The sequence below is a fragment of the Rhinoraja longicauda genome, chromosome 6 (assembly GCF_053455715.1).
Source record: "Rhinoraja longicauda isolate Sanriku21f chromosome 6, sRhiLon1.1, whole genome shotgun sequence".
Taxonomy (NCBI): domain Eukaryota; kingdom Metazoa; phylum Chordata; class Chondrichthyes; order Rajiformes; family Arhynchobatidae; genus Rhinoraja; species Rhinoraja longicauda.
Genome location: NC_135958.1, coordinates 30,814,374 through 30,841,997, shown reverse-complemented (window position 1 = coordinate 30,841,997; position 27,624 = coordinate 30,814,374). Strand labels below are relative to the sequence as shown.

The 27,624-nt window shown below is 42.9% G+C and overlaps 1 protein-coding gene across 1 annotated transcript in view; it reads left to right on the top strand.

The window, feature by feature from the left end:
• LOC144594854 (rifampicin phosphotransferase-like) overlaps window positions 1-26,835 on the top strand; it is a 120,521-nt gene extending 93,686 nt beyond the window's left edge. Inside the window, exons 25-36 of the mRNA XM_078401767.1 lie at window positions 3,224-3,352; window positions 4,080-4,164; window positions 5,587-5,675; window positions 6,509-6,571; window positions 9,645-9,740; window positions 12,179-12,336; window positions 12,624-12,759; window positions 17,306-17,397; window positions 17,807-17,934; window positions 19,919-20,098; window positions 22,631-22,705; window positions 25,829-26,835. Of these exons, the coding sequence (XP_078257893.1) occupies window positions 3,224-3,352; window positions 4,080-4,164; window positions 5,587-5,675; window positions 6,509-6,571; window positions 9,645-9,740; window positions 12,179-12,336; window positions 12,624-12,759; window positions 17,306-17,397; window positions 17,807-17,934; window positions 19,919-20,098; window positions 22,631-22,705; window positions 25,829-25,887 (1,290 nt within the window). The 3' untranslated portion in view covers window positions 25,888-26,835. The remainder of the gene's footprint in view (window positions 1-3,223; window positions 3,353-4,079; window positions 4,165-5,586; window positions 5,676-6,508; window positions 6,572-9,644; window positions 9,741-12,178; window positions 12,337-12,623; window positions 12,760-17,305; window positions 17,398-17,806; window positions 17,935-19,918; window positions 20,099-22,630; window positions 22,706-25,828) is intronic.
• The last annotated feature ends 789 nt before the right edge of the window (window positions 26,836-27,624 follow it).

Sequence of the window (27,624 nt, the reverse complement as noted above, 5' to 3'; positions counted from 1 at the left end):
TTAGAGTAGTTATCACAGAACCCCAGTTGAGAGTAGGAGAACTTTAAAGTGGGCATTCTTTGAAGGGCTTTTGCTGTGGAGAAGTAAAATGGAGACACAAGAAACTGCAGATGCTGGAACCCTGAGCAAAAGACAAAATGCTGGGGAACCCATTTCCTCCAGCACTTTACTTTCCTCAAGATTCCAGCATCTTCAGTTCCTTGTGTCTCCAATTATTAATAATAATAATAAGCATTTATTTTATATAGCGCCTTATCACATGCTCAAAGCGCTTTACAAAAACAATCAACATAAAAACAAACAGACAAACTATCCTAACGGAAAAGCGGCGAATAAACAACGCCAGCGTCCTCTCACGTCAGGGTCCGGCAGTAGACAACAAAAAGCACAGGACACACAGATACAATTTTTACACAAACAGCCATCACAGTGATTGCTCCAGGCATACCCTCACTGTGATGGAAGGCAAAGTCTTATCTCCTCCTCATTCTTCTCCCGTGGTGCCACGAGGTGATCGAGGCTCCCAACTTTTTGAAGCCCCCACCGGGCGATGGAAAGTCCCAGGGCCGAGCCGAGCAGGCCGATGAAACTCCTGAGCCCCCACTGGGCGATGGAAAGTCCCAGGGCCGAGCCGAGCAGGCCGATGAAAGTCCTGAGCCCCCACCGGGCGATGGAAAGTGCTGCGGCCGAGCAACGCAGGGTGATGAAGGGCCTGTGAGCGGGTCGATCGTACCTCGCGCTTCGGGGCGGTCGAAGCTGCTACGGCTGGAGCTCCCAAAAACCGGTCGCCAGCCAGGGACCTGCGAACTCCCGATGTTGCGGTCTGCAGGGCCCACGGCCGAAGCCTCCGGGATGGTAAGTCCAGGCCCTGCGACCGGAGTCTTTGAGGTCGATCCCAGCTGGAGGCCGCCGACTCCACGGTGTTAGGCCGTAGCGCGAACGGAGATACGACACGGTAAAGGTCGCATCTCCGTTGAGGAAGAGATTAGAAAAAAGGTTTCCCCCAACCCCCCCACCACCCCCCCACATACACAGAGTTAAAAATAGAACAAAACGTACATTAAACGATGACAATAGACAAAAAACAAAAAAAAGACAGAGAGACTGCCGGTGAGCCGCAGCTGCAGAACACAGCCACGCCCCTTGGCTTGATCGAACATATACTTTTATGATTCTTATAAATGTTCTGCAATATAGGTGTGGAGTGAGGAATGTTGCCAACATGATGGCAAAAGTTTTAAACTTTAGACTTTAGAGATACGGCGTGGAAACAGGCCCTCTGGCCCACCGAGTTCATGCTGACCACCGATCACCACCTACACTAGCACTATCCCACACACTAGGGACAATTTACAATCTTTATTGAAGCCAATTTACCTACAAGCCTGTACATCTTTGGAGTGTTGGAGGAAACCAGAACACCTGGAGACCACCCCAAGCGTTCACGGGGAGAACGTACAAACTCCGTACAGACAACATCCATTGTCAGGATCGATCTCGGGTCTCTGGCGCTGTGGCAGCAACTCCACTACTTTCCCACAGCGCCAACCAAAGGTTACCTACAAGTATTTTTTAAATTAAACAGATAATAATTTAATAAAGGTAAGAGTAACAGAAAATAAAAAAATACACAGATTTTAGAAATCTGAAATGTAAAAAAAAAATGCTGGAGACATTCAGTAGGTCAGACACAACAACGGAAAGAGAAATGGAGTTAACATTTCAGGTTGAAGATCCTTTATCAAAATTTAGAAAGAGAGAAATGTTATTTTTAAGTTACCAGGAATAAGGATGGATGGTACATGAGAAATATCTCTGGAATTGTGAGGCTAGCATTACCTTGGTGATACACTGTTTACAAAGTTGTCTGGTGGATCGTTTGATGAGGAGAGAGATAGTGAGAAAGAGAGAGAAAAAAACAACAAAGGGATATGTAAAAGCTGTGAAATGTAAATCAGAGCAACAGCATAGAATGGAATCCAAAAGAAAAACGTCTGTATGTTCTCCCTGTGACCACATAGGTTTTCTCCAGGTGCTCCAGTTTTCTCCCACATTCCATAGACATGTGGGTTTGTAGGTTGTAGATAGACTCAAAGTGCTGGAGTAATTCAGCTGGTCCGGCAGAATGTCTGGAGAAAATGGATGGGTGACGTTTCGGGTCAGGACCCTTCTTCTTCTCCATTGTTTCTCCAGAGATGCTGCCTGACCCGTTGAGTTACACCAGCACTTTGTGTCTATCTTCGTTATATACCAGCAGCTGCAGTTCCTTTCTACACAAGATTGTAGGTTAATTGGCCACTGTGAACTAGCCCTAGTGAGTAGGATAGAACTAGTGTACAGATGATCGCTGGTCAGCGTGGACTCAGTGGGCCAAAACACCTGTTTCCATGCTGCATCTCTGACCTAAACTGAACTAAAATATTGCAACTGTTCAACAAATAAGACAGTATTTGTTGCCAGAGATAAACTGAAGTAATATTGGGGATGGATAACCCACAACAGCTCAGGCCAATTTTGATACAGAGAAAGACGAGTAGGTGAAATTGTTTTAAGCAATATTAATAAAGTGATGCATCTTTGACCTCATGCCTTCCCATCATCCAGGGACCCAATCATTAGTGGCAGCTGAAGCAGCAAATTCAGCTACACTATCTAATCGACTGTATTACATTTGGTGTTCACTATATGGTTTCCTCTATATTTGGGGAATTAAGTGTAGACTGGATGACCACTTGAGTCCACAGACACGAGCTGCCACTTTAATTCTCCATCCTACTCCCATTATGATCTATCTGTCTGTGACCTCTTGCACTGTTTCAATGAGGCCTTCATCTGGGCACATTGAGGTCTTCAGCGTTCAACATCAAATTCAACCATTCCAGGTAACATTTTTTTGCTGAAGAACAGTACGAGAGAGTCTAGTAACTTAATAATCAGTCTGCCGTATAAACTAAACATATGGAATCTTGTAATTTATCCATTTATTTCAGGTCAGGGAAAATATTGCAGCTTATTTTAGTTTTCATCCCAATATTGATGAAATACACCAAACCACCTTAATTATCGTAACTGATCCATCATTTATGTTACAAGATTTAGCCCCATTCATGTAACAGAATGTTAAGTGCGTACATGCCTAGTGCATGCGTGTTAAGCCTACATGCCTAGTGCATGCGTGTTAAGCCTACATGCCTACCATGCAGTAAATTTGCTTCACTTCCAGTACTTGCGAACTGCGGGGTCACAGGCAAATATTTTAATGAAGAAGATGACGACTTACCAGATTCAACCTGCAAGCAACGTGCAAAAGTATTACCACAACATAGATATGCAACTGCGTGACTATTTTGAGGTAGATATCTTGATTGACTCAGATGGGAACAATGTGATGTGGTATTTTAAATCTGCTTGCGAAGGATTATCATAAGGATTATTAATAGTAAAGAAATAATTGGAAAAACTGAGTACCTTCAGGACAAGATATGTTGCCAAGATGGAGAAACAATGTATAACAGGGCTTAGAAAAGCTCAAAAATAATCTCAGTACATGATTCATGTACCGAGCACATCAGTACATGAATCATGTACTGAGATTATTTTTTGATGTACTGAGATTATTTCAGTACATGATTCATCCAGAACCAATGGACTCTGATAAGAAGTACTTTGTGTTCAAAGTACATCTAATGGGGACTAAAGATAGACACAAAATGCTGGAGTAATTCAGCTGGACAGGCAGCATCTCTGGTTGGAAGGAATGGGTGATGTTTCGGGTCAGACCTGGAGAAGGGTCATCACCCATTCCTTCCATTCAGAGATGCTGCCTGTCCCGCTGAATTACTCCAGCATTTTGTGTCTATCTTCGGTGTAAATCAGCATCTGTAGTTCCTTCCTACACATCTAATGGGGACTGCATGATACATCAGCTGTTATCTGATGCTGAAAATTTAACAATGTGAAATGAAGAAAGTAGAAAATAGTTTTTAGATTAATGGAGAGACAAGTGCCTTTATGGGGAATATATTTGGAGTTCGCCTCCAGCAGCAGTAATGTTGGCCTTTTCTTTTTGTTATCTGTAGGCCTGGACTACATCAGTGTCAAAATCCAGTAGTTCTGGAATGTGGAATGCAGTTCTTGTCTCAGTTTTGTCAGGAGGGAAAACAGGTATGTAACACCCATTTGCCGGGTGCCTCTTTGCAGTTGGTTGGATGGTCACTAAATGCTCTACCATATACAACATTCAATCCAAAGGTTCACCCATTATATGGTCATGCACAAAATGGTCTGAATTGTGCGGGAACCTTTGCTATTTTCCATTATTAACAGATGAGGAACAAGATGGTACCCAAACCCTCTTGTAGAAACCAGACAATAACAAATCATTTGGGTCAGTTTATTAGTTCTTGCGATTCATTCTGTAACAATAAGCTCCTGCACGTTGGAGGTTGATTGATTGAATTGAACGAATACATCATGGAAACTGACCCTTTGTCCTATCTAGTCCACCCTGACTATTGAGCACCTGTTCTCAACAGTTCTATGTTAACTCAGTTTCACATTCACTCTTTACACAATAAGGTCAATTTACAGAGGCCAATTAACTTACAAACCCACACATCATTAGGATGTTGAAGAAAACCCGAGCAGTCCGTGGAAACCAGCGCAGTCACAGGAGAACATGCAAACTCCACACAGAGAGCACTCAAATGTCAGGATCGAACCTGATCTCTGGCACTATGAGACAGCATCTCTATCAGCTGCCTCACAGAATATCACATTTATCCTATTTATTCTGGTCCCAGCCCATTGCAAAAAGTTGCTGCCTGCAATCGCTTCCCATGTCCAACAAACTGACTTTCTTCACACAACGGTGGAGGTTAGGTGGAACAGACTCCAAGCAGTGAGTAAGCCTTGATCTGTTGTGGACTAACCGCATTGACACAACAGCCAAGAAGGCACACCAACTACTTCCTCTACTTCCGCAGGAGACAGAGGAAGTTTGGCATGTCTTCAATGACTCTTACAAATTTCTACATATGCACAGTCGAAAGCTTACTGTTGATTACATCACAGCTTGGTTTGGCTATACTCTGCTTAAGACCGCTAGAAATTGCAGAGCGTAGAAGATCTAGCCCAGCCCAGTGTTGTTCCTCCAGTTTGTGTGTGGCCTCACTTTGGCAATGGAGGAGGCCCGGGATATAAAGTTCAGTATGGGAATGGGAAGGAGAGTTAAAATGGTTAGCAACTGGGAGATCAAGCAGGCCTTGGCATACCGAGCACGCGTTTGGCTAAACGGTTGTATAGTCTACGTTTGGTCTCGCTAATGTAAAGGGGCCACATTGGGAACCACTAGATGCAATAGATGAGCTTAATACAATGTTCATCTGCCTTTTTCATGGTACCATTGAAAAGGTTTTGGTGTGGATGACTACCCTCAAGCATTTAGAAAGTTACGTAGAAGCAAAAATGATTGTGTGTTAAGAAGATTTACCAAAATGAAGATACAGTAATGGTGCCAAAACATTGATATAGTTTGCTAACATAATCTACTGAATTCTCACATTTCTTCGAATATTTATTTGGCAGAGTGGACTTCTGAGCTTTTAGCAGACATTGCCATATTGTACAGCACCTGTTCAGATATTGTGTCTGCTGATATTCCAGTATTTGTGGAGGTAAGACAAATCTATATTGCTCCTTTTATTAAAATGTAAGAATGAATCAATTCCAATATCTGAGGATGTTTGGTGAGGTTGCAATGGAAGTGTGGAGCTTATTATAATGAAACACATTGAATAAATGACTCTTATTGCTGTTATTTCTATGCCAGTGATAAAGAGGATGGAACCAGAAGACATAAGACCTATTTGCAGACAGAAAGCTAAGATCTATAGTTTAATTCACTGTTGTCTCACAGTACCAGAGACCCAGGTTTGATCGTATCCTTAGGTGTAATGTGCGTAGTTTGCACATTCTTCCTCTGACCACATGAGATTCCTCTGGGTGCTTCAGCTTCCACAAACATCCTCAAAGACATGTGGGTTTGTAGGTTAATTGGCCTCTGTAAATAGTTCTATAGGGATTGTGCAGGGATTGGATGAAAAAGTGTGATAACGGAATTTGTACGAATGGATAATTGATGGTCAATGTGGACTTGGTGCAGCAAAGGGCCGGTTTACACATTGTATCTTTATTTTTAACCCAAACTAATTTGTCAATGAACTTTTCACAGCACAATTTAGATTGTACTTTACTGGAACCTTTTGAGGATACAAGGGGATTATTAGATAGGAAATGCTGGGAGGAGTTTGTCGTCCATCCATATGCCATTTTATTTGGTCAAATGTTAGGAAAGCCAATTCTGGGTTGCTATCTTCTGGGTCACACAGAGATGTACAACAGCTGCTGGACTAGAAAAGATATTGGATGCCTTAAACATAGACATTTGAGTTTTAGCATCGTTTTTGGACACCAAAGAAACATTGTTCGGCTTCTGTCTTTACTTTAGGCAATCGTTGAAACCATTCGAGCCCAAAGAAAAAGTACAGAGTTTCTCAAGCTGGATCCAGAGGTAAAGAGCAATTCTGGGCACCAGATAATATGAAGCTTGTGGATGTGCGGTGTTTAACAACAACTGTACCTTGGTAACATCACTTCAGAGCTGGTTGGTTTGTTGTTTAGTGGTTTGTGGGATGGTTTGTTGTTTAGATGATACCAAAACTTACTTTACTGGGCAATTAAAAAAATAATTGAAAATGATAATTGCATGCATGCATAACAAATGGTTGATTTACTGTGGTTGGTTTTGCATCACCCGAAGCTGAATTTTACTCCTGTGATGTTTTCAAGTTGTGAACCCACTTTCTGAAATAAGAGGTATTTATTTCACAAAATGCTGGAGTAACTCAGCAGGTCAGGCAACATCTCGGGAGAGAAGGAATGGGTGACGTTTCGGGTCGAGACCCTTCTTCAGAAATAAGAGTGTTATTGTAAACCAAGCAGAGTTTTCCAGAGAACACTTTCTATGCACCTCATCCCAAGAATAAGTCATATTTTCCATAACTGGAAATAAGCTTGAAAAAAAAATTAAAGTGACATTATCATCTGTGTAATCTGACCAATGGTCCATAATTAAAGGGACCACAAATGCTGCTGGTGTAATAAGATTTGCTTAAGTATATTTTACATGTGGATATCTTTGAAAATCAGCATTAATTCCCCATCCTCTTGGAAGGCGGCACAGTGACCCAGGTTCATGTGGAATTTGCACCTTCTCCTTGTCACTGCATGGGTTTCCTCCAGATGCTCCAGTTTCCTCCCACATCCCAAAGGCTTTCAGGTTTGTAGGTTATTTGGGATCTGTAAATTGCCCCTGGTGTGTAGGGGGTGGATGCGAAAATGGGATAACATAGAACTAATGTGAATGGATGATTGATGGTCAGCATGGATTCATAGAAAACATAGAAAATAGGTGCAGGAGGAGGCCATTTGGCCCTTCGAGCCAGCACCACCATTCATTGTGATCATGGCTGATCATTCACAATCAGTATCCTGTGCCTGCCTTTTCCCCATATCCCTTGATTCCACTAGCCCCTAGAGCTCTAACTCTCTTTTAAATACATCCAGTGAATTGGCCTCCACTGCCTTCTGTGGCAGAGAATTCCATCAATTCACAACTCTCTGGGTAAAAAGGTTTCTTCTCACCTCAGTTTTAAATGGTCTCCCCTTTATTCTTAGACTGTGGTTCCTGGTTCTGAGCTCCCCCAACATTGGGAACAGTTTTCCTGCATCTAGCTTGTCCAGTCCTTTCATAATTTTATACGTCTCTATAAGATCCCCTCTCATCCTTTTAAACTCCAGTGAATACAAGCCCAGTCTTTCCAAGCTTTCCTCATATGACCGTCCCGCCATCCCGGAGATTAACCTCGTGAACCTACGCTGCACTGCCTCAATAGCAAGGATGTCCTTCCTCAAATTAGGAGACCAAAACTGCACACAATACTCCAGATGTGGTCTCACCAGGGCCCTATACAACTGCCGAAGGACCTCTTTACTCCTAAACTAAAATCCTCTTGTTATGAAGGCCAACATGCCATTAGCTTTCTTCACTGCCTGCATGCTTACTTTCAGTGACTGGTGGACAAGGACACCCAGGTCTCGTTGCACTTTCCCTGACACCATTGAGATGATAATGGGATGAAGGACCTATTTCCATGGTGTATCATCAATCAATCAATCAATCAATCAATCAAGATCACAAAAATTAGGCCCAGGACTAGGCCATTTTACCTTTATGAAACAACTGCATTTTTTATTATCATGGTATTTCTACCTCAGCTCAAATTTTCTGCTCTATGTCTGTTTCGGTTGATTCTCTTAATATCAAGAAGCCAATCAATCTCCAATTTCAGTGAAAGCAATGACTGATTCACTACAGAGAATCCCAAAATGTAACTTCCTGCTGAATTAAGAAATGTCTCCTCATTTCATTCCTAAATTGTTTACTCTTTATACTGAGACTGTGACCCCTGGTTCTAGTCTCCTCAGCCAAGGGATTCTTTCTGCACCCACCCAGTTGAATCCTGTAAAAACTTTGTTAGTTTCACTGAGAATATTATTTGCTCTATGAACCACCCAAAGGAATTGCCTAATGGTTTTTTTTTGGATTCCTGCAAGAGTGCAATACAAAATGTCCTTAATCGTTTCTCAACACTGCTGAATCGCAAACATGGTAAAATAATCAAACTTTTATGGAATCACAGCCCTTTAGAACATCATAATCTAGAAATAAGGTACAGAGCATTTTACTTTTTAAGTATAAAATTAATACCTAAGTTGAACGTGTTAAATAGTTCCAAAGCCATCCAACTATGTGGATTTATTTGCATTTTGCAAAGAACTTTTACCCCCAATTTAATTTTACTTTTTAATTTCTGGTAGTCCTTTTACCACAACACACCACACCATTGAAGTTGGATAAACAACAGTTAAGAATTTATTACGCAGGACAGAATAGACTACAGAGAACTAAATTGGAGGTGGCATTAATTGGAAATCTCCAATTTATTTATTTATAAAATAAGACACAAAGTGCTGGAACAATTCAGCGGATCTGGCAGCATCTCTGAGGAACATGGATAGGTGACGTTTCATAATCTATTTTATCATATGTCAAATGGCTTCTCTGATGTATACATAATAATATATTATAATTATTTATAATAATTTATAATATAAGAATAATATAATACTAGACCAAGTGGACCCAAACCTCTCCTGCTTTGGTTCAGCACCCTATCCTCCACCCCTACCCCTCCCTCCCTCCTTTCCCTTCCCCCCACTCCATCCCCCTCAGCCCCCCCTTATCCTCCCTCCCTCCCTAGGAGATAGATTTAAATGTTAAAATATGAATAACTTAAAAAATATAACATCAATTTCACTGAAACTTCTTCCATTAGTACCAAAGGGACGATGGTGAGAAAGGTGGGCCTAAAATTGTCACACTATCGTATATTGTTTTGGCTGTAGTTCAGGAACAAACAAACAAGAGTTTTAGTATATAGATAGATGAGAATGTAACGTTTAGGTATGTTGCAGATGGGAAATTTGGACAACAAATTTGTTGCAATCTTTCTTTTAACCAGGCAGCAATATTTTGGCTGCTATCCCAGGAGAGTGGTGAAACTGGTGAGAAATTCCAGAAATTTCTACAGAAGCATGGCTTCCGCTGCCTCAGAGAGGTAAGTATTGTAGTACAATCCAAACAATGTGGACGAGTTGACCATGCTTGATTTTATAGCATTTAGAAAATTAAATATGCAAGAAATCCATTGTCACAGCACATTTTTCTATGCCCTATTTTGTAATTGGGATTTTTTTTTAAGTGCAAACAGATTATTCAGTATAACATTTGGATTGGTCCAAATATAAATAGTTTCAGGTAGCTGATAATTAAACCAGCTGGTCTACAAGATCTCATAACGCACTTTTATTTTGTACTAGACCAAGTGGACCCATTGGGCCCAAACCTGCATTGGTGCAACACCCTCTCCTCCCCCACTCCCCCCTCCCTTCTCCCCCTTCCCACCTCCCCTACTCTCCCACACACTCCTCCCCCTCCATCCCTCCTCCCTCCCTCCCTCCCTCCCTTACCCTTCTCCTCCCCTCCCCCTCTCCCCTACCCTCCTCCTCCCCTCCTCCTCCCACCTCCCTCCCCTCCCTCTCAACCCCTTCCCCTCCCTCCTCCTCCCTCTTCTCTCCTCCCCTCCCTTCTCCCTCCCCTTCCCCTCCCTCCTCCTCCCCCTTCTCTCCTCCCCTCCCTTCTCCCTCCTCCCTCCACCCCTCTCCTTCCCCCTTCCCGTCCACCCCACTCCATCCCCCTAAACCCCCCTTATTCTCCCTCCTCCCCCTCTCTCCCTAGGAGATAGATTTAAACTTTAAAATGTGAATAACTTAAAAAATATAACACCAATTTCAATGAAAATTCTTCCATTAGCACCAAATGGAAGATGGTGAGTAAGGTGGGCCTAAAATTGTTGCGCTATCGTGTACCGTTTTGGCTGTAGTTCAGGAACAAACAAACAAACAAATGAGAGTTTTAGTATATGAGAGTTTTCCGTTCCTGCTGCGGCCTACCATCGGCCCAACTCCTGGAGCTGGCGGCCTCCAGGGCTCTGGTTCGCAGAGCCCGCGGATCGGACTTACCATCAGCAGAGCCGGCCGTCTTCGGAGGCTGCGGGAGCAGCTGCGACTCGCCTTAGGCTCGGGCCGCGTGGATGCCGACATCGGGAGCTCCGGCAGCGGCAGCGGCAGCGTGTTCGCCCGCCCCGGATCGCGGGGCTTGGGTCGCGGACATTTCACCGTCCGGCGCGGCCTAAAATAGGCCGCGGGATTATTCTCTGCTGGGCGGGGCTTCAATGTCGGGAGCCACGACCGCCCCGACGTGCAGCAACAGCGGCAGCGTGTTCGCCCGCCCCGGATCGCGGGGTTTGGGTCGGCCCGCTGCGGACCGCCTCCACAACAACCACAACAACCTGACCGCGGGAGAAGACGGCAGGGGAAGGGAAAAGACATTGTGGCCTTCCATCACAGTGAGGAGAGGATTGGAGGAGACTCACTGTGATGGATGTTTCTTTGATGGATGTTTCTTTTTTTGTGTGTTTTTGGGGTTGTGTAATTTGCCTATTTTAATGCTTTATTGTGTAATCTGCCTATTTTAATGCTTTTGTTGTTGGACTGTGGGTGACTGAATTTCGTCCAATTTGGATGACAAATAAAGCTATCTTGAATCTTGAATCTTGAATATGGATAAGTGATTTAGGCGAAGGCTTTAAAGGTATGGTTGGTGAATTAGTTGATGATGCAAGAAGGTGGGAATGTAACTTATGAAGAGGACACAAGGAAACAAAGAGATGTAAATTATTATTGGAAGGAAGACACAAAATGCTGGAGTAACTCAGCCGGACAGGCAGCATCTCTGGAGAGAAGGAATGGGTGATGTTTCGGGTCGAGACTGATGTCAGGGGAGTGGGCAGTACAGAGATTAAATGTAGTCGGAGACAGTAAGACTGGTAGAACTGGGAAGGGGGCGGGGGTGGAGTGAGAGAGAAAGCAAGTGCTACTTGAAGTTAGAGAAGTCAATGTTCATACCGCTGGGGTGCAAGCTCCCCAAGCAAAATATGAGGTGCTGTTCCTCCAATTTGTGCTGGACCTCTCTCTGACAATGGAGGAGGCCCAGGACAGAAAGGTCAGTGTGGGAATGGGAGGGGGAGTTAAAGTGTTGAACAACTGGGAGATCAGGTAGGCAGACCGAGCAGAGGTGTTCAGCGAAATGATCGCTGAGCCTGAGCTTGGTCTCGCCTAAGTGCACAGGCGAAGTTCTGGCACATGAGGTTTACTGCAGGAAAATGAGGAATTGTTCATCTTGACAGGTAAAATGAAACGCAAAAAGCGTATTATTTAAATGGTGAGGAGGATGCTTTGTGTGATGGACTGGGCTACAACCACAGCTCACAACTCTGCAGTTAATTGCTGTCTTCGGTAGAGGTTATGTTAAACCAAGTTGTGATGCTTCCCAATAGGATGCTCTCCACAATGCTTAGCAAGTTCCACATTCCAACCACACAATGACATCTCAGCAGATCGTGACTTTAACTATATTCTCGACATTTTTTTGCAGGCTGAACTGCATGAAAAATCATGGAGGAATGATCCAAAAAAATTACTACCAGCAATCCAGGCAACTTTGCAGAGTTCCAAGCCCGCCTTTAAAAAAGCAGTGTGGTCTCCAGAGGAAGCCATTGGTTCCTTGAAGTCTAAAGTTACATGGATTAGAAAGTATGTGAAATGAGTTAGCAGACATTGCTGAAACATATTGGTCTTGAATTACTGGAGATGTACCTTGGGTGGATTTTCATTATGGGAGTGAAGTGAATCTTCTTGAAGGAAAGAACAGATTGATTACTGTCAGTGCGTGGTGATATCCTCCAAAGAAGAATGCAAGAACTTTGCTCAGAATTTCTCATCTTAAAAGTTATGATAATCACTTCTCTAAGTGGCTTGATAATGCTCCAGTGCAGCATTTTGGGATAAACATAATGTACATGTGCACTTTGTCATTGTAGGATCATGCTGCGCTTGGTGCTGCCAAAGGCAAGGAAGGCTGTTGCTGATAGAGAACTACTGAAGGCCGAAGTGATCAAAATGAATGATGTCTTTAAGACTGCCTATTGGAAGCTGGCCAACCTTATGGTACAGGAGGTGAGGATTCTTACTCATTTATACGTGTCTTTTGTTCAACAAAACAAACTTTCATTTTATATCTGTGCAGATTATGAGCAATGGATAACCAAAGAATTCTAAATTTATGTACATTAAATCCTTTTCTGTCTACCAAGAAATAACTGAACTATTCACTTCCATGACACATATGCAAAGGTTTAACATTTCATATATTCTGCTGTATACTTTCACAGTCCACAACCTCAGAAATCTTGGTGTCATCTGCAAACTTACTAACCAACCTGTCTATGTTACATGCAGTATAAGAAAATAACTGCAGATGCTGGTACAAATCGATTTATTCACAAAATGCTGGAGTAACTCAGCAGGTGAGGCAGCATCTCGGGAGAGGAGGAATGGGTGGCGTTTCGGGTCGAGACCCTTCTTCAGACTGATGTCAGGGGGTGGGACAAAGGAAGGATATAGGTGGAGACAGGAAGATAGAGGGAGATCTGGGAAGGAGGAGGGGAAGAGAGGGACAGAGGAGCTATCTGAAGTTGGAGAAGTCGACGTTCATACCACCGGGCCGCAAACTGCCCAGGCGAAATATGAGGTGCTGCTCCTCCAATTTCCGGCGGGCCTCACTATGGCACTGGAGGAGGCCCATGACAGAGAGGTCAGACTGGGAATGGGAGGGGGAGTTAAAGTGCTGGGCCACCGGGAGATCAGTTGCGTTAATGCGGACCGAGCGCAGGTGTTCAGCGAAGCGATCGCCGAGCCTGCGCTTGGTTTCGCCGATATAAATAAGTTGACATCTAGAGCAGCGGATGCAATAGATGAGGTTGGAGGAGGTGCAGGTGAACCTCTGTCTCACCTGGAAAGACTGTTTGGGTCCTTTGATGGAGTTGAGGGGGGAGGTGAAGGGACAGGTGTTGCATCTCGTGCGGTTGCAAGGGAAAGTGCCCGGGTTAGGGTGGTTTGGGTAGGAAGGGACGAGTGGACCAGGGAGTTGCGGAGGGAACGGTCTCTGCGGAACGCAGAGAGGGGAGGGGATGGGAAGATATGGCCAGTGGTGGGGTCCTGTTGTAGGTGACGGAAATGTTGGTGGATGATATGTTGGATCCGCTGGCTGGTGGGGTGGAAGGTGAGAACGAGGGGGATCCTGTCCTTGTTGCGAGTGGGGGGAGGGGGAGCAAGAGCGGAGCTGCGGGATGTAGAAGAGACCCTAGTGAGAGCCTCATCTATAATAGAGGAGGGGAAGCCCCTTTTCTGAAAAACGAGGACATCTCGGAAGCCCTAGTCTGAAACACCTCATCCCGGGCGCAGATGCGCCGTAGACGGAGGAATTGGGAGTAGGGGATAGACATTTTGCAGGGGACCGGGTGGGAAGAAGTGTAGTCCAGGTAGCTGTGCGAGTCGGTGGGCTTGTAGAAAATGTCCGTCACTAGTTTTTCTCCTGTGATGGAGATGGTGAGGTCCAAAAATGGGAGGGAGATGTCAGAGATAGTCCAGGTATATTTAAGGGCAGGATGGAAATTGGAGGTGAAGTGTATGAAGTCAGTGAGTTCTGCATGGGTGCAAGAGGTAGCACCAATGCAGTCGTTGATGTAGCGGAGGTAGAGTTCGGGGATGCGGCCAGTGTACGTCTGGAACAGGGATTGTTCGACGTACCCGACAAAGAGGCAGGCGTAGCTAGGGCCCATGCGAGTGCCCATAGCTACGCCTCTGGTTTGTGGGAAGTGGGAGGAGTCAAAGGAGAAGTTGTTGAGGGTAAGAACCAGCTCTGCTAGGCGGAGGAGAGTGTTGGTCGATGGGGATTGGCTGGTTCTATGGTCGAGGAAGAAACGGAGGGCTTCGAGACCATCCTTGTGGAGGATGGAAGTGTAGAGTGACTGGACATCCATGGTGAAAATGAGGGAGTGGGGGCCTGGGAACCGGAAGTTATCCAAGAGATGGAGAGCGTGTGAGGTGTCTTGGACATAGGTGGGGAGGGATTTAACCAGGGGGGATAGGATGGAGTCGAGGTAGGTAGAGAAGTTCGGTGGGGCATGAGCAGGCAGAGACAATGGGTCTGCCGGGACAGTTGTGTTTGTGGATTTTGTGTAGGAGGTAGAATCGGGCCGTGCGGGGCTGGGGAACTATGAGATTGGAGGCACTGAGGGGTAGATCGCCGGAGTTGGTGAGGTCGGTGATGGTGCTGCTGATGAAGGTCTGGTGTTTATCGGTGGGGTCATGGTCCAGGGATAGGTAGGAAGAGGTGTCTGATAGTTATCGTCTGGCCTCGGTGCGGTAGAGGTCAGCACGCCAGACTACCACAGCCCCTCCCTTGTCAGCGGGTTTAATTATTAAGTCCGGGTTGTTGCGGATATGTTACATGCAAATGTTACATGCAAATCATTTATACTTATATATATATATATATATATATATATATATATATATATATATATCTCAATGTGTAGGAAAGAACTGCAGATGCTGGTTTAAATCGAAGGTGGACACAAAATGCTGAAGTAGTCTGAAGAAGGGTCTCGACCCGAAACGTCACATATTCCTTCTCTCCATAGATGCTGCATGTCCAGCATTTTGTGTCCACCTTATATCTCAATGGTTCTTTATTATCACATGTACCATTGGTGAAATTCCTTTTTGCATACTAATCGGTAAGATTATTGCCATACATAAGATTGCCGTACGATTCCTGCCATACATTCCTCCCATGCTCCAAAGACGTACAGGTAGGTTAATTTACATAAAACGGTAAATTTTTAGGTGTTTGCTGGTAGGCGTTGACTCGGTGGGCCAAAGGGCCTGTTTCCACCCTGTATTTCTAAACTAAACATAACTGGAGAGAAAGCAAGAACGGGGTACTGATTTTGGATGATCAGCCATGATCATATTGAATGGCGGTGCTGACTCGAAAGGCCAAATGGCCTACTCCTGCACCTATTTTTGACGTCTATGTTTCTAACTAAACAGAGTGTCATTGAGCAAAGAAATGGACCCTTCAGCCCATCACATTTACGGCATCGACATTCATCCCATGTGCCCACATTAGGACCATATCCTTCAATACCTCGCCAATTCAAATGCCTGTCTACAAGCCGCTTAAATGTGGTGATCGTATCCAATTCCATCATCTTCCCTGACAATGTGTTCCAGATATTAACTAATCTGGGTTTTATTTTTAACTTTCCCCTCAAATCTCCTTTTAAAACTCCTTGCTGTCTCCTTAAATTTGTGCTCTCTTGGTTTTGATACCTCTACTATGGAGAAAAAAAGATCTTGACGATCTATGGATCTATGCCTCTCATAATTTTAAATATAATAATAATAATAATAAACATTTTTATTTAAACATTTATTTAAATATCTCCATCAGGTCATTCTTGAGCCTCTTAGGGAAAACAATCCCAGTCTATTCAATATATTCCCATAAGTCATGGTGGTGAATCCTCCAAACACATTGACTGCTCATAAAAGTTGTTCTTCAAAAACGGATTATGGCACATAATATATAGAGCACCAACTTCTACTGGTTGCTTGCCCCCCAGACAGGAGTTGTGTATTCAACTCCTTTATCCAACCAGGCTGATTTCAATGGGAACATCCAGCTACTGCAGGGCACAACAATTTTATGTGCTACATGGTTCAATTTTATCAAAAACTCAAATGTTATGTGAAATGATGGTATGCTGCTGGAAATGTGTTCTGATTCCAACATACATTTGATGTCTAGCGCACTTCTAGGTCACCTGAAGGAAATTCTGCATGTGACCCAATTGTAATAGTCTTTTGTATACATTACATTATTATAATTGGCATAGCGCACACAAAACATCAGGAATGAAGGCCTGTTAGTTTTGGAAGTCATTTATCCTGTGGCCGTTCTGTGAGATCCAGGAAAATATGCTGCCTTCAAAGAAAACATTTTGGTCTAATCAGAAGTGTATACTTTTAATTTACAGTATTACCAATTTGTCAGTAAAGGCAATAAGTGCATTAATATGCTAGGAAATGTGTCAAAACTGGCCACTCACTTGTTATTCTTGCCGCAAATGTTTGATCATTTAAAAGGTCTGTTTACCATTTCATTTCCTTGGATATATTCCACCATTCAATTAGTTTAGTTTAGTTTAGTTTAGAGATACAGCACGGAAACAGGCCCTTCGGCCCACCGAGTCTGCACCGACCAGCGATCCCCGCACATTAACACTATCCTACACACACTAGGGACAATTTACACATACACCAAGTCAATTAACCTACAAACCTGTATGTCTATGGAGTGTGGGAGGAAAATGAAGATCTCGGAGAAAAAACACGCAGGTCACGGGGAGAAGGTACAAACTCCGTACAGACCGCACCCGTAGCCTGGATCGAACCCGGGTCTCTGACGTTGCAAGCACTGTTGTGCATCAACTCTACCGCTGCGCCACCGTGACTGCCCTGTTCTTCAACCTAATTTACCAGCCTTAGCTCCACACTTCTTCAAACTGAAATCCATTGCCTTTCATTTTTTAGAGTTCCCGTTCTTTCAACAGTCCCAATTGTTGGGATATTAAACATTTCCTTAAAATTTCAGGGTTATTTGCCAGATGAGGATTTGCTGTTCTTCTTAACACACTCTGAAATTGGACATGTTCTTCAGCAGAGATCAGCAACGATGATCACCAGGTGAGGCACAGATCGATTCATGTTATTTAGTCAATGTTAGAGTCATAGAGTATTACAGCACAAAATAAATGATTAAGCACTCATTAACATTAATCCAGCAGTCCCATCAAATTCCCCGAGATTCTGTCATGCATCTTCATGCAAGGAACAATTGTCATTACCAATTAACCTCCCAACTTGCTTGTCTTTGGCATGTGGGAGGAAATAATAGCAGCTTTAATGAAACCCATGGGGTTGCAAGGAGACAGTACCAGAGATCAAGACTGAACCCAGGTCACTGGAGTTGTGAGGCAGATACACCACCATGCTGCCGAGTCGCGGTTGCACCTTTTTGCTTAAACACTGACTACCCTTTCAGTAATTTCCATGTTAATGATCATCTTACACATGTGTTCTCTTGTTAATGCAGAGCCCAGCTTCGAAGAAAATTACTGCGGAAACAAATGGATCTCCGGTTTCAGGAAATGAACATCAGTAAACCTCAGCCGATTGAACAATGTCAAAGTGAGACAAACGGAGCAAAGATCATACTGAAAGGTAGGCAGCGATTTGTGTTGTTAATTAGGGAAGGTGGCAAGTTGAATTGAATTTATCCCATCAGTCTTAGTGCAAATTTGTAATCAGATTTTAAGATTTAAAATACTTTATATAACAGGAGTTTGTAGTGAGAATCTGGAATACCTTCTGTTTTTTGGGGTCTGGAGCAATAAGGCACAAAGCTTTTGCCTTAATTGCTTCTCCTTGTTTTTTTTGTTTAAAAACTCAGACATGGGTAATTCTGCCCACGATGTGTTCATCTACTTTACACTGAGTTTTGTATTCAAAGCCTTCATTCTTCACTGCCAATGACACAAAATTGAATGGAATTGTTATTTAGAGAAAAAAAGTAGATACAGCATTGGAAACAGGCCTGTTGGCCCATCAAGTCCACTCTGACAATCAACCACCCACTTACACTAATCCCATACTCATCCAATCCAAATTTATTCTCTCCAAAGTGCCATCAATTCCTCACCCACCTCCCTCCACAGATTCTAATGCTCAAAGGCCAATTTACACGAACGTGCAAACTCCATACAGATAGCACCCGAGGTCAGCTAACATTACAAGGCAGCAGTTGCACAAGTTGTACCACTGTGCCACCCCAGTGCCTTATTTCGATATGATTGTTGCTCAAGTCACATCAATGAACAGATGTTATGCTGTCTGGCAATCATCCAAGTGTGTCACTTTTGGTTTGAGCCCAGCTTGTTAAAACAAACCTCAGGGAACTCTTGTAGCTTCCACATACTGGTGGTTTTCTTTTGCCCCATGGCTGAATTCTCTTCTGAATTAAAATCTAGCCATATAATCTGTATTTCCAAAAACGAGAACAAAAAATATAATTAGAAACAGCAGTGTCCTCCCTCCAAAAGAAATCTGAGATCCCCTTTGAGCACCACTAGAAGTTACTTTTTGTCAAATTTAGGTCAATAAAGAGCATCTATCTCAAACAACCCGTTTCCTCCATCTGCCTCTCATCCAAATATAATCTCATACCTGCAGAAAAGCATATTTTATTCAGATAATAGATTGCAGAGGAAGTTTCATGGTTTGCTACAGAAGTGTCATGTTATCTTGTTTGCACCTCAGTATTTTTGGTATTGGTTTACTCTTGTCACGTGTACCGAGATACAGTGAAATCCAAGCCAATCATATCATATGTAAGAACCGAGATAGATACAAAGTGCTGGAGTAACTCAGCAGGTCAGGCAGCATCTCCGGAGAAAAAGGATAGATGACGTTTCAAGACATAACCCTTCTTCAGACTCCTTGAAACTGAAGAAGGGTTCTGACCCAAAATGTCACCCATCCGTTTTCTCCAAAGATGCTCATTGACCTACTCGAGTAACTCTAACACTTTGTGTCTATCTTCGGTATAAAGCAGCATCTGCAGTTCCTTCCTATTCACAGGCAAGAACGTCAGCTAATGCAAAAGAGAAAATAAGCAGAGTGCGGAATATAGTGATACAGAGAAAGTACAGATAGAAAGAAAGTGCAAGGGCAACAACAAGATAGATTATATATATTCATGGGTTTGATAACCCAGGGGAGAGAAACCGGTCTTAAATCTGGTTTTAAGCTTTTGAATCTTCTTCCCAACAGGGGAGGGGAGAAGAGAGATTGGCTGGGGTGTGAGTAGTCGGTTTATGCAGCAGCATGAAGTTTATTGGAAGGGGGCAGGCTAGTTTGTATGATGGACTGGGCTGCATTCGCAACTGTCTAAATGATTTATTGCTGTTTTGGCAGAGCAGTTGCCGAACCAGGCATCTGGATCGGTCTGCACTGGTCTGTTCTGAATTGTGAGCTGATTGTATTCAGAGTTCTACAACATTGGAATCCCTCTCTGAGTTATTACAGAGGGAATAAGATGAAAAGACTGGATTGGAAACTCTTCAATGGAGAGTGAAGATCTCAGAAGGCAGACCTTCCCCACATCAGTAGATTCTGCAGCTTTAGACTTGTTTGATATTTGTTGTAGGTATGACGGTGAGCCAGGGGCTTGTGAAGGGGACAGCTCGTGTTGTGAAAACCATTCTGGACGCTGCCTGCATCAAAGAAGGGGATATTTTAATTACAACAAGCACAGACATAGGCTGGAGCCCATACTACCCTCTGCTCAAAGGGATGGTCACTGAGATCGGAGGACTGCTATCACATGGTAAGATCGGCAAACTATACCTTCTTTAACATTGACTGTCCCCAGAAATATTCAAAAAGGAACTGAACATTTTGAAGCATCAGCGAACATAGAACGGTGCAGCATGGGACAGGCTCTTCAGCCTGAATTGTCTGTGCCGAACCTATATAAACTAATCTGATCCGCCATTTTCTGCACATCCGTGTCCCTAACTAAAACCCTCTTAAATGTCAATATCGTATCTGCCTCGACCACCACCCCTGGCTACAGGTTCCAGGTAATGACCACTCTCTGTAAAAAAACGTACCTTGTTTAAACCCTGCCCTTTTCACCTTAAAGATATGGTGTCCAGTCTTTGACATTTCTGCCTGAGAGCGAGGTTCGGACTGCCTCTCTTTGTCTCTCATAACCTATATCAACTCTGTTATTCTAGAGAAGACAATCCAAGACTGTCTAACCCCATGGAGCCAATATTCTGGTAAACCTCTTCAGACTGCTCTCCAGATCCCCACATCTTTAATTTATTCTAAGGATCTGCAATGTATTCTCGGAAACAAGCTGTATTTGAGGTCTAGATGTATAGAAAAAGTATGGTTTTTTTCAGTCAGTACAAGTAAGTTGTATGGACTAATTTATTAAATCCATCTGTTCAAAATGAAATTAAACTTTAACCTCTGATCCAACAGTTAGTGCATTCTACTAAATAAAAAATAAAAGCTTGAAGCTTATAAATACATGTGTTAATAGAATAACAAGACCACACTCAGTGTGGATTATGCTTTAAGTCTGCATTCCCCAAAGGTCATCAATCTATAATCCCAAGCTTGGGAACTTGGCCATTGCAAATTAGTTCTGTCTCTTGACAGAAAGGAGGGGTGTCACAGTGGCGCAGCGGTACAGTTGCTGCCTTATAGCCCCTAAGACCCAGGTTTGATACTGACTACTGGTGCTATCTGTACGGAGTTTGCACAATCTCCATGTGACCACGTGGGTTTTCCCCTGCACTCCAAAAACGTACAGGTGTATAGGTTCATTGGCTTTGGTCAAATTGTACATTGTCCCTGGTGTGTAGTATAGTGCAAGTGATCACTGGTCAGCGTGGACTCGGTGGGCCGAAGGGCCTGTTTCTGCGCTGTATCACTAAAGCCTGACGGAGATGAGGTGCTTAAAGATTTCAGGTGGGAAAACAAGGACTTTGAGTTTTTCATTCATCAAAAACTCTATAGTTAGCGCTGTGCTGCTGAGCCCATGGTGTTGTGCTTAAAGTTGTGTAGATTCCTGGCACATGATGAGATGTATCCCAGGCTGCAATAAAAGATAAGGAAAGATATATATATTTTTTAGATACAGCGCAGAAACAGGCCCTTCGGCCCACCGGGTCCGCACCGCCCAGCGATCCCTGCACACTAACACTATCCTACACCCACTAGGGACAATTTTTACATTTGCCCAGCCAATTAACCTACATACCTGTACGTCTTTGGAATGTGGGAGGAAACCAAAGATCTCGGAGAAAACCCACGCAGGTCACGGGGAGAACGTACAAACTCCGTACAGACGGCACCCGTGGTCAGGATTGTAAGGCAGCAACTCTACCACTGCGCCACTGTGCCGCCATATCTGGGGGTCACCTTTGCAATATCATATACCTCAGGGATCAGTTAAGGACACTTGCTTTTTGTTGGATACATTTAACAACTGCATCCAAATGCATGGCCATGGTTCGCAGATGACATTGACTTTAGCGGTATTGTTAAAAAGGTGTGCAGTCTTTGGCCTAGATTCACCAGGGTGAGTTGATAAAATGGCAGGACTATGGTGGATGGAATTTAATCCTGAAAACATGAGAAGATTATGACTATGGGTTCTGTCTGACCTCTCCTTGTAGCCAATGCTAATTATGGGTGCCGTGGTATGGAGTTTACACTATCTCCCCGTGACCATGTGGGTTTTCTCCGGGTGCTCCGGTTTTCTCCCACATTCCAAAGACATGCCAGTTTGTAGGTTAATTGGCTTTTGCAAAATTGCCCCTCGTGTGTAGGATGCAATACTGAGAAAACCGAGAACTAATTTGCAGGTAGACACAGAAAACTGGAGTAACTCAGCGGGTAAAACAGCACCTCTGGAGAAAAGGAATAGGTGGCGTTTCAAGACCCATCCTCGGACTGAAGAATGACCCGCTGAGTTACTCCAGCTTTTTGTGCCTATCCTCAGTTTAAACCAGTATCTGCAGTTCCTTCCTACACGAGTGTACGGATAATCATTGATTGGCACGGACACTGTGGGCCAAAGGGCCTGTTTCCATGCAGTATCGCTAAAAAACGAAAACTAAAGTATCTCTTATTATACCATTCAAAGGTATTTATTCACAAAATGTTGGAGTAACTCAGCAGGTCAGGCAGCATCTCAGGAGAGAAGGCATGGGTGATGTTTCGGGTCGAGACCATGAACAATTATAAATTTAGCAGATATTCAGAATAATGATTTGGAGCCCAATGACATGCTAGGTCATTTATATTTTAAATAAATCATTTGCTTTTCTTTTCCTATCAGGTGCTGTTGTTGCACGAGAATATGGGATGCCCTGTATTGTAAGCTGTAGAAATGCAACAAGTCTGTTTGCATCAGGTAGGCAAAATACGTGGCATTTTAAAATTGATTTTTTCACTTTAGCAAAAAGAAACACCTGAAGACCCGAGGGCCAGAAACTCAACCATACAATTTCCGTTCCTTTGTGGCTGATGTGCTTGGGGAAGGCTCACTTGCCCACGTTTATGGCTGAGAAGATTGGTTCTACTGAGAAGAAAAGTAATGATTGCTAGCAGCAGAGTATTTTGAATAAGTTGTCCATTTGGAGTTCTCAACCTACTTCACCTGCTAACATTCTAAAAACTAGTCCACCCTTGTCAACAAACGTAGAAAAGGTTTGCAGTTATGGCTCCCATTCACATACAGCACTTGGGACATGAACGAAAACAACTAATGGAAAAACTCAGCTAATCAAGCAGCATCTGTGGAAAGAGAAGCCAGTTAAAGTTACAAGTCAGTGACTCTTCTTCAGAACTGGGGGAAGAGTGACAGCAAATCCTAAAATGACCCATATATTCCAAATGTCCCTTTTCTGTTAGTTAGTTAATCCATTTTCCATGCTAATATGTTAAGGTCAATCTGATCTTTTAAGTGATATTTCATCAAATGGAAGTACCGGTTCCCACTTTTTTCCCCCTTTCTCCTTTATCTGACTTGTTTCTAACCTCCTCAAAGAATGCTAGGAAATTTGACAAACATGATTTTCGTTCCATAACACCATATTGAATCTTATAAATATTTACTGAATTTCATAAATACACATACACACACATCATACGCACCAAACGTGTAGGAAAGAACTGCAGATGTTGGTTTAAACCGAAGATAGACACAAAATGCTGGAGTATCTCAGCGGGACAGACAGCATCTCTGGAGAGAGGTAATGAGTGACGTTTCGGGTCGAGACCCTTCTTCAGACATACACACCAACGCATGCACCCACACACACAAAACCAAACAAACAATAAAAGTGCAAAAAGATAACCTGGAATCACAGTTTTCAGGCTCCTTGATGGCAGGTGTGAAATGAGTGTGTGGCCAGGGTGGTTTGATTGTTCTCAAGTGTGGTATGATTTTCTGGAATTGCACACTTTTTTTAATGTGCACACAAAAGAAAACTGCTTACTTTATCTCGGTACATATGACGCTACTAAACGAATGCCATTACTCCAATCTTCTGGAACATCACTAACCCAGCAAACTTTGGCACATTATAGCCAGTACAACCACTTTCACTCAAGAGCCCAGAATGCAGGTGACATGTTGGTCTCGGTCCGGTTAATTTGCCTAGTACTTTTTTTCCGGTGATGAGGATTGTTTATCTTTCTGTTTGTACACCCCATTGATTATCTATACCAATAGTCATGTTTGTAATTTATTGTACTCTGAAGACCAATGCAAAATAATACGAGGCACAAAAATTTGCAGATGTTGGAATCTGTAGCGAAAATACTGTATGCAATATCTCTGCCATTTCTCTCAACTCAAGTAGTTGTGATCGATCACCCATTGCCCTGTGCTGACTGACCTACATTGACATCCTCTGAAGAATTGCCTTGATATTAAAATTTGCATCCTTTTTTCCAAATCCTCTGTGATGCCACTCTGAGGTCACTGCACTTTTCCAATTGTCCCCTCAAGCACAGCCCCCCACACCCCCTAACCCCAAATTCAATTGATCGATAAATATAAAAAGTAAGCAACTGCAGATGTTGGAGTTCTGAAATTTTTAAAAAAGCACAATGTTGTAAACACTCAGCAGTTCAGGCATCAGCTGTGGAAAAAGAAGCAGAATTGTTATTGTTCTATTTGCATAGAATATTTGCACAGAATGTGGAGTTTAACCCGAGCAAGTGTGAGATGTTGCATTTGGGTGGTTGGCTGCAAGGAGAGTCTATACAGTTAATGGCAAGACCTTTAACAGCATTGATGTGCAGAGGGATCTTGGAGTCCAAGTTCATGGCTCACTAAAGGTGGCAGCACAAGTAGATAGGATGGAAAACAAAATGTATGATATGCCCGCCCTCATTGCCCAGGGCATTGAAAATAAGGGGTATTGAAAATAAGAGTCAGGAAGTCATGATGTAGCCCCACCCAACCACATTTGGTTCGGCCACATTTGGGGTATTTCATGCAGTTGTGGTTGCCCCATTACAGGAAAGATATGGAGACTTTGGAGAGGGTGCAGAAGAGATTTACCAGAATGCTGCCTGGGTTAGAGTGTTCCAGATACAGAGTTGGATGGTGGATAGACTTGGATTGATTTCTCTGGAAACATAAGTGGTTGTGTGGAGACTTGAACGAAGTGTATAAAACTATGAGAGGCGTAGATGGGGTAGACAGTCAGAACCTTTTTCCCCAGAGTGGAAATGTCCAGAACTTGAGGGCATACCTATAAGGTGAGAAGGGAAAGTTGAATGGAGATGTGCAGGGCAAGCTTTCTTTCACCGAGAGTGGTGAGGGTCTGGAACACATTGCCAGAGGAGCTGCAGGAGGCAGGTATGATAGATGTTTAAGAGCTTTTAGATAGGCACATGGAAGTGCAGGGAATAGAGGGATATGGATCATGTATAGGCAGATGAGATCACTTTAACTGGGCATCATGTTCGACACAAACATTGTGAGGTGAAAGGACCATTCCTGTGCTGAAATGTTTTATGTTAATTATTGCCTCCGGTTGTTAACCTTCCACTGAGTTGAGACATTAACTCCTGTTTCTCTTCACACAGATCTGCTGAATATTTATCATTTTTATTTTACCTGATACAAGCCTTCAACTCTGGAATTTCCCTCCAAAATCTCACAATCCCCTTACCTCCCATTCCTTTAAAATGTGGCTTAAAACCTCCCCATAACCAAACTTTTGTCATCTGCCCTAATATTTCTTCTTGGAGTTCCATCATTTCGCTTTTGTTAATGCTTACATGAAACCCTCCGTATGTTCATATTATATTGTCACTGTAAGTTACGTTTATAACAATGCAAATACTTTAAATAGGGGTAATCCTGAGGAATTTCAAGCTTTATTAAAAAATTCATCTTGACACCTTGTAATAAAATATATATTTTTAATGATTGTATTTCCAATGTACAGTTACAGCACATTGATAAGTTTGGGAATACTCTCTTGTTTCATTAAATAGTCTTTTTTTCTGTTCACAGGTAATACTGTGATTCTTAATGGAATGAAGGGAACTGTGGAGAAAGTTGATGAGAACTAAAAAGCTGGCACCCACTCTCCGCAAGTAAATGGAAACAGGAAAATATAGAACAAGGGGAATTGTGTGCACTCTATAACTAACCTGCCGATATCGACATGCCTGAGGGATACATATTATTATCTATATACTAGAAATTTGAGGAGCATTTGTGTAGACAGGAGCATGCTTTCGACGAGACAGGGCATTATCTGAGACCCGGTCATTGTCGATTCCCTTCGCTACACTGCAAACAACCACATAGCAACAAGCAATGGAAGTTTCACGGAATTAAAAAAAAATGGAACAATTAAACACCATAGTAAACGAGCAGCGACATTTACGATAAAAGAACGAAAAAGTGCAAAAAGGTTTTGACTTACCAATGATTCCAAGCCAAAAAGAGTGACTTCAGACCATGGCGTAAGCACGGGGACACTATCTCTTGCACTGATTTTCCAGCCTGCAGAAAAAAATATCGGCAGGTAACCAACCACAAGGCACGAAGTTCACATCAGGATCATTACAGCCTCGTTGTTTTCTTTTTCTTTAAATCGCGGACAGTGCAAATACAGACACTATAGCGTTAACCATGTTAGACAACGGGGGGGACTCCAAAATGAGACATCGGTGAGCAAATTGGATATTTAGTTTATGATTTTTTCTATTCATTCTTAAATATTTCAATGGAAAGCTTAAACAAAAATCATATACAATTTAACTCCCCCCAAGAAATATAAAAAATGGTTACTCAGCTTTTAACTCACATATTTCACACCTAATGAAAGGGACACGACTTGGGGCATCAGAAAACCATCTCATCGGGTGATAAATGATAAAATCATATGCATACTCGGAATTTGTCTTATATTGAGTTATTTAATTGCAAAAATTAATGTAATCTTTCTAGTATAAATTAGCCCGAATCCTGATGAAATCCTGTTTGAAAAATGTTACAATAAACGGCAAGAAAACACAACTGATATTTTTCTTTGTCACAGCAGGTTTATTTATTTTTGCTTCATCTCATTATTTTGTTTTGGCTATACACCATGATCTATATTACTTAAAATACAGGATATGAAACAATGGGAATATTACATTAAAAAAACAGAAAATAACTTGGACGTTTGGCGACCTTTAGTTTCACTACTGAGTGCTGTATTTAAGGAGATACCCACATCGGTTGATGAGTGACTGAGAGAAGAACCTACAGATAGTGGTCTTTCCACTCTCTTGTTCTTGCCTGCAGCAGCCTGGGGTTTACCTGGGTCGTGGACGCTCCAGTTGTTCCAACATATAGAGCGGACATTGAACTGGTTATTTTTTTTCGTAAACGGCGCTAAATATAGTGCCTGTGCACATGTGGTTGTGCAAAAGAATTTCACTGTGTTGTGCATAGGTGACAATGAAGAACCATTGAACTATTGATAGTAGATGTTACAGCTTGATGCTATCAGAGTACCCTAGTGAGTAAGCATGGTGCAATGTGTAATGGTACACGCAGCAGTGTGGTGGAAATGAATGGTGAGGATCAAGTCCCAGTCAAGTGTCTGCTTAGTCTTGGATGGTGTCAAGACTGTTGCTGGAGCTGCTCCTAACTTGTGCTTTGTAGATGGTGCCAGGAGAGAGTCAGTCACTGCAGCATACCCAGCTAATACCTGCTTTTGTATTTATCTTATTGAGTTTTTGACTAATAGTGACTCCCAGGATATTAATGGCAGGGACTCAATAATGGTCATGCCATTTACTACCAAGGAT